The sequence below is a fragment of the Tenebrio molitor genome, chromosome 6 (assembly GCF_963966145.1).
Source record: "Tenebrio molitor chromosome 6, icTenMoli1.1, whole genome shotgun sequence".
Taxonomy (NCBI): domain Eukaryota; kingdom Metazoa; phylum Arthropoda; class Insecta; order Coleoptera; family Tenebrionidae; genus Tenebrio; species Tenebrio molitor.
This window is the reverse complement of record NC_091051.1, coordinates 16956653-16969321: the sequence shown is the minus strand read 5'-3', so window position 1 is coordinate 16969321 and position 12669 is coordinate 16956653. Positions and strand designations below refer to the sequence as shown.

Below are 12669 nucleotides of genomic sequence, written 5' to 3'. Positions count from 1 at the left end.
AATTACAATAAATTTCGACGACGTTGTTTATCGTGTTATTTCTAGGTCAACGAGAAGTTCACCGATTTGGGCTTCGTTCCTAAACCCTTATTGAAGATGGAACCCAAGACCCGCAACCTCCTCCCGCGGGTGGCTTACCGCCGATCCGTGTTCGGCGAGGGCGTTTTGATCTCGCGCGTCGGCAGCAGAGCCCTCGTCAGCGTCGTCGAGGGCGTGAACGGAGTCGTTCAAGACGTCGTCACGTCCGTCTTCAACAACTCCTTCTTCCTCAATCTGCAATTCAGCATCCACGACCAAGATGTGTTCTACTTCGTCAAGGACAACGTACTTAAGATCCGCGACGATCTGGAGGAGCTGCGCCGTCTAGGAGGAATGTTCAACGTCTCCACCCACGAGATCACCGACCACGGTTCGACCACGGTGAAAGAGCTGCGCCTCCACAACCCCGACGCCGTCGTCATCATCAAATACGGCGCCGATCCCGAACAGGAGACCCACAAGATCTTGAGACACGCTCACAAGAGGGCAGTGGAGAGAGCCTGGGAGCTGGAGAAGCAGTTGGTGGCGGCCGGGTTCCAGGGTCGCGGCGACTGGACCGAAGAGGAGAAGGAAGAATTGATCTCGCACGGCGATGTGGACGGGTACGAGGGAGTGGACATACACAGCATACATAAGTATCCACAGTTGGCGGACGACCCCGGGAATGTGGCGTTCCAGAGGGATACCAAGAGGAAGAGGCGAAAGAGCGGGTCGCGGAGAGGAAGATTGCACCGGCACGAGTCGTGATTAAATAAACCGTGGTGATATTAATTAATTCAACAGCAGAAATATTTTTATGTGCCATAAGTCAACATCAAATCAAATCCTAGTCGTTCTTAAATAATGAAAAGAAAGTACATAACTAATTTATAGGAACAAATTACTATTTTTAATAAATTCGTGGCGATAATATTTTGATAATCATAAGTTAAAGAGAAGTGAATAAGCCATGAACTGTCCAAGTTAAAAATGTAACTGTGTTGTGTACAAGCAATCAAAAGGCCTATTTGATAACGAATGACACGTTTCCTACAGGGTAGCCGAGTCGCCACTCTCGCGGATTTCTGTAAAGACTCTTGCACATAGTTCTACCTAGTTAAGGCAATACTAAGGACTGTACATATATCAGAAGCTTTTTATATGGAAAATTATAGTGACTCGCTAAGACATGAGTAACGAAATGATCATTTTTGTGCTGCAGTTTCTTATGATGATTTTACGTTATTTGGTCATCATCGATCGTAGCAATTGACTGAACTGTATTTAATGACCCATTAAATATGAATCTAGCAGACATAGTCCATAGATGTACATATTTATATCGTTTTATTAAGTTTTACAATTCTATCCTCGGTGCTTGTCTCCACTCTACCTATATCTAAAGTTAGATCTGGGCCGCAATTAAATCAGGTCCATTAATCATTAGAATAGCGTACTGTCGGTATCCATAACATATGCATCATAGAATCTGTACTACTGCCAATATTACTGTTCACCATTTGGTTCTTATTCTGTTGATTGTCGCCATAGTTATACTGTAATCATTGTAATAGGTACAGCTGTTGTAATGATAAATGAACTCTATAAAATTTTCATTTCCATTATTGTATCCACATCGTCTAGTTTAGGTGTACGACGTTTCTTTCCTTTCATCATGTTCACCGATTATTTGGAACGATAGACTTTCGAGAGGTGATCTTGTAAGGGGGCATTTCGCTGCCAAAAGTGGATAAGTGATATATTTTCTAATGTGACTAACAAAGAAAGCAATACTTTGTATCTTATATACGTCTTAATTACTATTAATTACATTATGTGCAATTGTTGTGTGGCTGCATCGCAGCCAGCACTAGTATGCATTAAAGATATTGACCATAATCGTGACTATTGACTAACATTTTATGTGTGTATATAAATTATTGTGTATATTGTTTTGATATGTAAATATATTTTGTTCTATTCAGTAATATAATCATTTATTAAATGCAGAATTATTTATGACGCTCGCCTTTCTTTCATTCCATCGACATTCCGCTCGGATCAAAATTCCATCGTATTTTTCGCCCGACGCCGCCCCCGCACATAAAAAATTCAACAAGACCAACGCCCGCGCACAACCTCCATTACGGAAGAAGGCGATGTCGCCGGCCTTTATCAACTGTTGCTATAGAAACTTTGTGTCCTGTCATACATTATTGTTCCTAATATCGACCACACAACTCTTGAAAAATAAATATTCCGTGTAAAATTCATGAACACAAGCGAGATGTCGACCAACCTGCACAAACCCGACCAAAGCTCTACGCCTCTGAGGAGTGCCTCGAATTCGAGAATTTCCGACGACGACGACGACGTTTCGGACGGTTCGACCAACAAGGAAGATTACGAGAATGACACTTTCGAGGAGGAGTCGGTAGAGGAGATGAGTTTGAGCAGTCTGGAACGGTTGAGGGAGCCGCGCAGGACGAAGAGCGTCCCCAACAAGACGTTCACACCGACTCAGATCAGGGAGATCGAGAGGGAAAACGCGATTCTGATGAACAAAATTTTGACGTACAGTCGCAAACCTACCAAGCCGAAGGTTGCCTCTCTGCCAAATAAATATCACATGACCAGTGCGGCTATCAATCGAAAGAAGAATCAAATGAAAATCGACTGGGAGAATCAGGTCAGGAACAGGTTTGCTCGTGTGGTTTAGTTATGATTGTTTTTTCAGATTTTGCTGCGGAAAATTCAGTCAGTGAAGCCATCAATAAGATACTAGAGAGTCTTGTAGATCGCTGATGCCAAATATATTTTATATAAAAAAAAAACTGACAATTGTTTTTCTTGCTACAGTTGGTCATGTGTTTTTTATCGAGTGGCTGAGTTGATATCACATTTGGAAAGAGTTTACATTTTTATGGTTCACAAATACAGCCGCATACTATTTGTTCATTTTATAGCCACGAAAGAGTGTGCTAAAGTAAATTATTATCATTGTAAATTATCAGTTTTAGTGCACTACCACTGCGCCATTTACTAATATTAGATTGGGCCCAAAATAAATTAAAGATAACAAAATCGACGGTATTTTGTTCCATGTGGCCGTCGTAAAATTTGAATTGGTCGCAATTAGCTTATATCGGAAAAAGTGATAAAATTTAATAATCCGGAAGTCGTACAACCCACTACTCCATTTAGTCAAAAAGTGTATTTCCGCCGGATCCCGGAAATTGGCAGTTTATCAAAAGTTTATCACTTTCACCTTCTACATAGTTCTGAAATTTAACGTTTTTGCCATGGAAATCTGATTTTACTGGAAGCAAATCCGTGAGGCTATTCACAAAAAGAAATCAATAGCATTTGCTATTAACAGTTTTGCGTTTTTAATCAAAAAGTGCATCCACAAAAAAAATTCTCAGACACTGCGTGAAATTTGGTGTTACAGCCAACGATTATCCGTGCTATTCATTAGTATAGAATTTGAATTCGCCTTTTCATTCTATTTTTGGGATACTTTTGACAACCACTCTGTTAAAGGGAATGCGAGTTCATTTTGTATTACTCATGAGCGCAGCTGTGACGTGTTCTCTTTTTCTGGCTCATGGTATGAAATATTTCACAAAAATTGGGTTATGACCTCCCGCTGCAAAAATTTTACACCAACTACAAAAAGTAAAGAAATCTGAATCAGCGTTCATAAGTTTTTTTCCAGAACAAAATGAAGACCACATCTTCATCGATGAACTAGTAAAAGTCTGCAGTTTTTGGATAAAATTAAAATATATTTGCGGAAATCAAAACCGTTTTAAAAAGAACAACTTTCACACAGGAATACAATGCCGTAAAGGGTCACAAAATGAACATAATAAAACTGCTAAGTCAAGCATTCATTTTACAAAGGTCAACAATGTAAAAAAACTTAATTTTTGTTATCTCAGATCTTTTTTAAACACTGGCCGCTTATACTAGGACCACTGGAGCTAAATAATTCCACCTATACTTCAAGACGTACTGAAAGATGGTCGCTAAAGACGAAGAAGTTAGCAGCAAAAACATTACAAAGATTACAAAAAGCAAATAAGATTTTTATGTGGTGGTCCCTATCCTCGTTCAAAAATAAAAATTGTGACCCCTGAAAGCATTTTTCAACATATTCTGAATCAAATAAATTACTATAAGTAAACTTCGTCCAGCGATAGATTGGGAGATTTTAAATTTTATTAAATTAACCCAACACTACAAAATGCACTAGAATACATTAATTCGAGCATAATTTCAGGTGTTTATGTCAACCAATCTCTCGCTGGACAAACTATATCTACTTGGTTCATTATTTTTAAAATAAAGTACGATTAATAACGTATATTTTTAATTCGTCCAAGATTCAATTTGAGTAATCTACTAATCAGTTAATCACTTATCACAAGACTTTTGCCCCAATTTAAAAATAAAAAAATTACATGAAATTGACCAGATCTTCAGATAAAAATAAAAAATACTTGTAAACATGTTCTATAAACTTTTGAGTTACCTACAATGTAAAGATGCATAATTTTTAGCTTGCAACTATCAAAAAGCTTTTTCAAAACCATAAAATTAATTTGCGCGTAATTATTGTTTATAAAATTCGACAAACAATATTTACTTGTTATAAAAAAGAACCTATACAAAATGTTTAGTACTTCAGATAAGCGAAGCGAAGCCTTGCCGTAACACGCAATTTCACGGTGTTGTTGCTACGTTCTAGGATTTCGGCGCCAAATGTCCGAGTAATTAAAAATCTGGACGTGAGAGATCATCACCATAATAATTTTTAAACGTTTCGCATCATCCGTTAAAAATCCAGAGTAAAATAAATTGCTATTAATTGTGCTAAGGTCATTGGTCATCGCGTGAAGGCGAAGCTCGTCCAATGTGAAGCGACCTTTCCCGAGCGAACATATGGCAACCCACAATTACACGACAGCAAAGTCGTGAAAACCTCACATAATCGCTACAAAATTTGACAGATTTTTCCACAAAACTGACACGACCTTGAAACCTACCACGAAAATCGGCTGTGAAATGTCAAACTAAAGAAAAACACACAAAACAATAATTATTATGTTAAAAAATCGCTGTAATAACTGCGGCCTTAACTCGAAACTAAAATATTGTGCAATTTGAAGGTTATATTAAGATGCATACCCGGGGATTAATTCTTTGGTTAATTCTCAGCTTTTACCAAAGTGATGGTATATTTGCCGAACAAGAAGCTAACGGAGACAGATACAAATCCCGAGACAACCTCAAGAGTACTTACTCGGCCAACGACTTACTCTACAGCGACAGTAAGTACATCTCAACTCACACTCCGAACCCTTAACCAACAATTTGCAGACTCAATGAACACCTGCAGCATCGACGATTTCGCCTGTCTCGCCATGGCCGCCAACGACAAATTAGGCCTCGACGCCATCAAGACCCTCCACCAGAAGCTCGACGACGATGCCAACGGAAATGTGGACCTCACGGAGTCCGATGACGTAAGTCCCTCTCGAATACACCAGTTCGCCACTCGCACGTGTTTTCTAGTTTTTAAGAGAAGAGTTACAATACGACTCCGGATATGAGAGGCGTCAGAAGGCCTTCCATCGTAACGACGACATGCACATTTCAGTGAAAGAACTGTGGGAAGCCTGGTTGAAATCTGAAGTCCACAACTGGACAGTCGAGCAAACGACAGATTGGCTCATCTCCTCAGTCGATTTACCCCAATATGTTCCTAGTTTCATCACGCACAAAGTGACCGGAGCCAATTTGCCTAGGTAAGAGTCGGAACTGTAAAATGTCGAGTTTAACGAATGGTTTGTAGAATGGCTGCTAACAATGTAAATTATCTAAACCATCTCGGGATTAAGGACCCTATTCATAAGCAAAAAATCGTCCTGAAGGCCATGGACGTGGTCCTGTTCGGCCCCCCTAAAGGTGAGAGAGCATCACAAGCATCAGAAATCTTGCCAACTTGTTTTTATTGACCATAATCAAGTTGTTAAACTGTTAATGTACAAAATGTATTGTAAATCTGTCGCGAGTTTTTGATTATTTATTGCCGTTTTATAATTTATGACTACCTGAATTCCAAAACAGCGGCACGTATAGTGCATTTGCAAAAATATTATTTTTTCTCCATTTGTCATTCTGATATGTTGACATTATCGATATCCCTGTTCTCACTTCTTTTTCTTTCAAATATTTGGCTTTCAGGATTGTTTAAAAAATTTCATTTATCATGTTAGAAATTTTTTGGATTGTTTATTATTAAAGTAACAAAGTTTAGACGTCTTCACGCTTATTCCAATAAACAAAATATTTCCAGATCCATTCGTTCATGCATAACAATCGACTTCCTCTCGTCGGCACCACATTAGATTCTTGTTTGAACATGACCGATTCTGATTACATAATTTGTGAAAGAGAAAAAGAACATTTTTGGTTTTTACCTTGAATAAAATCTTACTCCAAAATTAGAATTTTAATCGAAATACTCGGACGTGAAATTTGCAATTGTCGTAAAAATAATGCACAATTTGAATGAATGACGCAAATACGCAAACCAGAAATTTTATGCGAGTGTGTAGGCGAGCCAATAAGGACGATTTGTGACTGTATTTTTAACAAAAAAAAAAGAAAATTACCTGAAACGTCGATCGAAAAAAAAAATACGATTCACACTAATGCCGAAATATCCTCCCAGTTTTTTAACGCATAATACAGAAATAAAATTATTTACCACGAACTGTACACTCTGTACTGTTTCGAGTACTGAAACAATGTATCTTCTCAATTTTTCCAAAACTTGGTATGACTAAGAACTTGAGTAATTTTTGTAGGTGATAATTGAACCAATGAGTGTGAAAAAAAGTAATTAAATTTTCGACCAAGATGGAAAATAGTTGTGCAACAGTTTTGTTTGTAAAATTTTACAAAAATGATTACGTAATCTTATAATAGCATCTCTTGGTATGTTTGGACCGTTCGATCATAACAAAGTAGCTGCGTTGTATTTAGTTCTAAACTATAATCTTTTCGCTTGAGTGTTGCTGTCATTGACCATGGCAGGCATGGGAATAGCGGATTTTTTAAAATTGTAACGAATTATCCCTTAGCGGAACGACATTGAAACAGTCTGCTGGAATCTGATTGGTTATAGGTTTATCCGTCAAACAAAGCAGTCTTATTTTGTAATTCCTAGTAATGCATTAAGTCGCGTTACGTAAAAATGTACAAAATAGGACTTTTTTAATATTATTTTTATAATGTACGATAATGACTCGAATAATTGTACACTTGTCGAGTTACGCAACTGTACATTAACAGAGTGCATACGATGGGCGACGAGGAGACGTTCGATTTTAACGAAATTTGTCCATGCCCTGTCCACACTCACTATTTACCCTGTACGTGCTTCATCATCATCACATCTTTGTTGCATGTTTGTCAGGATGTTTATAAGCGGACTCGCTAAACCGTGACAACAATAGACTAATTACATAATCATTACCGGCGTCGATCATAATTTCTGATCACTTTTTTCCACGTTCAGACTCGAATATGTGCGCTAGAAAGTATGTCCCGAATGTTAAATGAGTATTTTTTTCTTGTTGTCAGACGGCCAACCGCACTGGAAGGACTTCACCTTGATAATTCTGATAATCGGGGGTGGCATCGGGGTATGGTACGCCTTCCACCAGAACAAGAAATTCAAGAGCCACCTGAATCGGATGAACCGCGACATGGACAGTTTGCAGAACGCCGAAAAAGCACTCGAGAACCTACAGAAGGAACTGGAAGAGGCAAAACAAGCTCAAGAAGACGTGATCACCGAAAAACAGAACCTAGAGAAGAAGCTGCAAGACTCCAAGACCGATCTTGATTCGTTGCCGAATTCGTCGTACTCAGACCTGGAAGTGTCCCAGCTCAAAGCCGAGATCGAGGTGAGAGCGTCGCAGACGACGATTCCGTCGTTTGTAAAAAAACTGTGTGGTAGATGCTGCGAACCGAGCTCCAACTAGCCGAAGGTGAACTGAAGGACAGGTGCTGGTCGCCTCCTCCGGGACTCCAGTCGTGGTTGCAGTTGACGCACGAGATGGAACACAAGACGTACATGAAGAAGAAGATCTCGGCCGAGAAACAGCTGCAGCAAGCGAGAGAAGCTGTAAGTGGTGTGCGGTGCGGAAATCGGGGAATGTCGACGTTCGTTGTTGCAGTGCGAGAAGTTGAGAAAGAAGAGGTCGAGTCTTGTGGGAGCGTTCGTTTCTACTCACGGGAAATCCATCGATGAGGTCGACAGGAGCATTGTCGAAGCGAGGACGGCCTTGAACGAAGTGACTCAGGAATTGCAAGAGCGCGTTTACAGATGGAAGCAGATCGAGATGTTGTGCGGGTTCACCATCATCAACAATAACGGATTGCAGTTCTTGGAGAATAGTTTGTATCGCAATGCCAACGGACGGGCGCCGCCAATTAGAGGTAAACTCCAGATGTGACGTGAAGGATATAGTGTTTTTTTGAATCCTGAGAAATATTGGAAGTTAGAAAAGATTTAAATACTTTACTTTGGAATAAATTTGATCAAAACCATCATAGTCAATGTTTCTTAAATTTCTTTTAAAATACTATATGCTCAAGTGAAATTCTGTGTAAAGTAAGATTAATGAAATCGAATCAATTTCTAATTTTTCCATTTACTCGTTAGATAGTGCTTTCGGTAGAAACACACTTCACAATTTTCGATGTTATTATGCAGGTCGAATCAGCAGTCAAGATGATTTGGATGACGACACCGGCTCGCTCTATGGAAGTCATCAAGGTAAGAGTATCTCGTTTGACGATGATTCGCACGATAATTCTGATTAAGGTTAAAATTAACAAAGTAAACCCCGAGTTGTATTTATCTCCATTAGTTGTCAGTAGGATTGTTTATAATTTATGTAAATACTTTTCTTAAACGTGTTAGCTTAGGTTAGTTGCTGTTAACAACCTCATGACTCCTTTTCGACTCTGAATGTCGTCTATTTTACGACTTAACTCTTACTCCAACTTCTAATACTCTTGTAACGTCTCTCTATTTACTAGACTATTTCGGTCATGAGGTGGTTAATTCTAACAAAAATGAGTCAAAACGTACCCGGACTGTGCTTAATGTTTGGTTCGTTGAAGGAATAAATTAGAGAGTGTTCAGTGGGTGACACGTGTTTGATTTTCAGCATCGGCGGGCGGGAAATCTATTTCCTTTTCAAGACGATCGTGCTGGCACTCTTGCATATTTTTAATATTCGCATTGCCTATTTCAGCACTTTTTGCTAACCTAACCTGACATCGTAGACCTCGATAAGATTTTTCTTAAAGTCTGTACTTATTTTTGAACCACTTTATATATATTTTTGTAGCTATTTCGCTTTATTGTAATTTATTTTATGCTAGGGGGGCTTGTATTTTCTTTGATTATTTACCACTTAGTTTGTAGATGGTTTCAATCAAAATATAAAGGCCTGTTGATTATTTATTCAAATTTAGTTTTTTTATTTTCCGTTTCTCCTCAAAACGAGTTTATTTATTTGATTGACACGCTTGGATTTTAAACGAAATCGACAAGGTAAGCGAAATGGGTCTTTTATCGCTTGAATAGGCTTAGTGGTGCTATTTTAACGACGACTAATCGCAAACCAGTTCATTTCTAACTGTTTCTAATGTTCCAAAACCAGATCCAAAAACGCAACTGTTCGATTCGACGAACCAAATATCAAGTAGATAATTAAATGCATGCTGGGTAACTAATTTCGGTGTAAGATGGCGCATTATGTACAGGATACTCAGAGTCGACAGCGCTTCACTCGTGGAAAGAAGGGGATTCATCGGGTAGCGAAACTAGCAGACAAGAGGAAGACTCGCATTCTGAAAGCAGACCTCTACCGCAATCCGGAGTTCATTTCATGGTGGGAGGAGAAATGTGAGTTGTGACGATGCGAGCCGCACCATGTAATTAACAATTTTTCTTTTATGCTCAGCTCTACCTGGCCAGAGGACTCGGTATCCGGATATAATAAAATTGGCAAATTGTCTTCCAATCCTCGAAGTATTAGCAACAACAATATCTCTGTGGCGACAAAAAGTTCGCCGATGACGCGATCGCTATCGCAAGACATAAACGTAGGGACAGTGGACTCGAGCAGGCCGAAATCGTCGCATTCGGACACATCGCTGGACGCACCCGCCAAGCCGAAGCCTTTGAGACAAACGACAATAAAAGAGCAACCATGCGCTTCTGTAGAAGACGACATCTGTTCGACGGATTCTTCACTGATGGACGAAGATATCAAGAAGAAAAAGAAAAAACTGTTCGTATTTTCAAAGAAGAACAAGGGTAAAAATGACTGATTGAAAGCGGCGTTAGTAGGATGACTTGTTTCTGTTATCCCATGAATCCGTTAATACAGGGATAATGTACCTCACTCGATTTGGTTTATTAAACTTTTCTTTCATTTTGTAGCATACTAATAGGAAATTTTCAATATGTCATGTTGTTATTAGTTTGTTGTATTTTATTCATTGCTTTTTAGCCAGTCGTGACGTATTGAAAATTCGATTTTTCCCAAGGAAAGTTGACTTAAAAATACACAGATATTAGTCTTCCATTAACCTGGTTCGTCGTTATTTTGTATATTTTGGGCAAGTCTTAGGAATGTTTTTGTTCCTTAATTTCCAATTTTATTTATTCCATTGTACTTATATCGTGACTGAACTGTGTCCTAAAGCGCCTAAGTGTACTTCAATTATTGTGATGATAATTGTGTAATTTTCTCTTTTCGTTCTCTACCATTGGATTTTACAACAATGTCAAATTGTGATAAATTAGTAAAAGGAGATTTGATTTTTCATATTTTATTTACATTAAAAATAAAGACAGGGGTTTTACTCATATTTGATTTATTTTATAATATTCATTTGCAATAATTGAGTATTTGTAACAATTGTTTTCACATAGTTTTTTTAATAGCAGAGTTATGTCACTTAATAAAAATCTACAATTTGTATTTGTTCTCAGTTATTCAGCAAGAATCTACATCCAACTTTTGGTTATTTCGAATGTGATTTACCAAAGCTCGGGACTGGCAATCCCCCGACTGCCAATAATAGTGCCAACTACTAGTTTTACTCGGTCGCACGCAATCGTAAACGGAGTGCGTGCGTCGCTTTTTAACCCCTTTGTGAATCTGCTCGCAAACAAAACACTCGAAAGCTGAAATTGGGTGTTCTTGATCCGTCACCAACCCAAAAGGACCTTGCGCTAACGTCCGTTCCAACAGAACATTTTCAACTTTACCTCTCTTGTGTTCGCGAAATTTCTCATACAAACTGTCATCCAAATTAATTTCGTTAATACGTTTGGCTAACAGTTCAGGACTCTGAAAATTTTTGGCCAAAATTACCGAATTCTTATTCGGTAACCAGTCCTGAATTTTATTTTATTTTTACTTTCAATATACGGTGAAAGATTGAAACTTACTTGTACACTAGGGGATCCCAGATATATGGGTACGGTACCGGTGAACAGAGGGCGCCACAACTTTTCAGTGATGTAATCGTCACAGATACCGTTTTCAAAGGCTATTACGAATTTATATTTAGCTATAAAACGGAGTAATTTATCGTTGTAAAGGTCTAAAGAGTAAATTTCGGCGATCCTAAAACTAACAATGTAAGAATGTTTTGGCAAGTGTAAAACTCACTCTGGAGGAAATTTCTTGTTGTTGAGACAAGCTCCATATGAGTCTACTTGCACATATTTCATTATTTCGCTCACATAAGGATCTCTATCCACAGGAGTATCACAGTCTGATTGTATATATAATACTGGGGCGATCTCACTTAAAAGTTTATTTTTGTCTTCCACTTTCATCAAATACTGATTACTTGTGAGAATACTTAGATTTTCTAAATACTGTAATGTCAAGGGGAAATCACTGTATCGACTAAATGTGGCTGTGAGATCAAAAATGTCATATGTTCTGTTGTATAAGAAAAGTGCAACATTTCTTGGAGATTCTTCATGAAAAATTGCCCAAATTTTCTTTTTCGGTACAGGTAAATCCCAGATGTTAAATTGGCTCCCATAAAACAAAAAAGCCTTAAAAACGAAATAAATCCATGCATTTTAATTGAGGTGATTATACTTGCAAATTTGTATTGTTAATGTAATGTCTATTCTTAGTTAATAGGCAACTATGATGATGGCAGTTTATAATTCTATCTTCTTCAGGCATCAAGGGAGTCCACCAAATCATGATGGGGTAGTCGTTTTGACGCCCTTTGAGATATGGAATCAAAATAATCTGTAAATTTTTCATGAAAATTTATCATGCAGCACGAAAAATAATAATCACCTGAATGAGATAAAAACATAGTGATGAAGCGCCTACTACTAGGAAAATACTTTTTAATTTCAACTTGTATAAAATATAACCAAACATTTTTAACATAAAATAAAAGTAATTCTGAAGTATGTAACATCTTTATTTCCGTTTAGATTATATGACAATACCAGAGGAAATTGTTATCAACTCTGCTAATTGAGTCATTTTGAAAATGACATTTCTAACAGCC

General features: G+C 38.1%; 4 protein-coding genes across 12 annotated transcripts in view; 3 read left to right on the top strand and 1 right to left on the bottom strand.

Annotated features, from left to right (window-relative positions):
- The window catches only part of Ten-m (teneurin transmembrane protein Ten-m), a 188479-nt gene extending 186439 nt beyond the window's left edge, over positions 1 to 2040 (top strand). For all 4 annotated transcript variants that reach the window (XM_069051074.1, XM_069051073.1, XM_069051072.1 and 1 more), the window contains one exon: positions 46 to 2040. In XM_069051074.1, the coding sequence (XP_068907175.1) occupies positions 46 to 786 (741 nt within the window). In that variant the 3' untranslated portion in view covers positions 787 to 2040. The remainder of the gene's footprint in view (positions 1 to 45) is intronic.
- Positions 2041 to 2147: 107 nt separating this feature from the next.
- On the top strand, positions 2148 to 2871 carry hmw (hemingway). The gene is made up of 2 exons (XM_069051089.1): positions 2148 to 2707; positions 2756 to 2871. The coding sequence occupies exons 1-2, from the start codon at positions 2291 to 2293 to the stop codon at positions 2801 to 2803; spliced, it is 465 nt and encodes a 154-aa protein (XP_068907190.1). The 5' UTR covers positions 2148 to 2290; the 3' UTR covers positions 2804 to 2871.
- Positions 2872 to 4832: 1961 nt separating this feature from the next.
- Stim (stromal interaction molecule) lies at positions 4833 to 11099 on the top strand. 6 transcript variants are annotated; one of them, XM_069051075.1, is made up of 10 exons: positions 4834 to 5354; positions 5404 to 5549; positions 5599 to 5831; positions 5879 to 5991; positions 7675 to 8000; positions 8054 to 8221; positions 8274 to 8535; positions 8762 to 8875; positions 9856 to 10015; positions 10074 to 11099. In XM_069051075.1, exons 1-10 carry the CDS (start codon positions 5204 to 5206, stop codon positions 10441 to 10443), a joined length of 2043 nt encoding a protein of 680 aa, XP_068907176.1. In that variant the 5' UTR covers positions 4834 to 5203; the 3' UTR covers positions 10444 to 11099. The 6 variants fall into 6 exon arrangements, with proteins under 6 accessions (XP_068907180.1, XP_068907176.1, XP_068907177.1 ...); XM_069051076.1 differs by having other exon boundaries at positions 4842 to 5354; positions 9874 to 10015; XM_069051077.1 differs by having other exon boundaries at positions 4918 to 5354; positions 8813 to 8875.
- A 15-nt stretch (positions 11100 to 11114) lies between these two features.
- Positions 11115 to 12217, bottom strand: FucTB (alpha-(1,3)-fucosyltransferase 10; the record flags this gene model as incomplete). Its single annotated transcript, XM_069051091.1, has 3 exons — positions 11115 to 11519; positions 11573 to 11750; positions 11796 to 12217. Coding segments are annotated over 3 exons (1005 nt in total), but the record flags the coding sequence as incomplete, so codon positions are not given.
- Between the last annotated feature and the right edge of the window lie 452 nt (positions 12218 to 12669).

Coding starts and splice junctions, on each gene's coding strand:
- hmw (XM_069051089.1), top strand. CDS start 2,291: ATGAACACAAGCGAGATGTCGACCAACCTGCACAAACCCGACCAAAGC. Junction 2,708..2,755: donor AAATCGACTGGGAGAATCAG/GTCAGGAACAGG, acceptor TTGTTTTTTCAG/ATTTTGCTGCGGAAAATTCA.
- Stim (XM_069051075.1), top strand. CDS start 5,204: ATGCATACCCGGGGATTAATTCTTTGGTTAATTCTCAGCTTTTACCAA. Junction 5,992..7,674: donor CCTGTTCGGCCCCCCTAAAG/GTGAGAGAGCAT, acceptor TCTTGTTGTCAG/ACGGCCAACCGCACTGGAAG. Junction 8,001..8,053: donor AGCTCAAAGCCGAGATCGAG/GTGAGAGCGTCG, acceptor ACTGTGTGGTAG/ATGCTGCGAACCGAGCTCCA.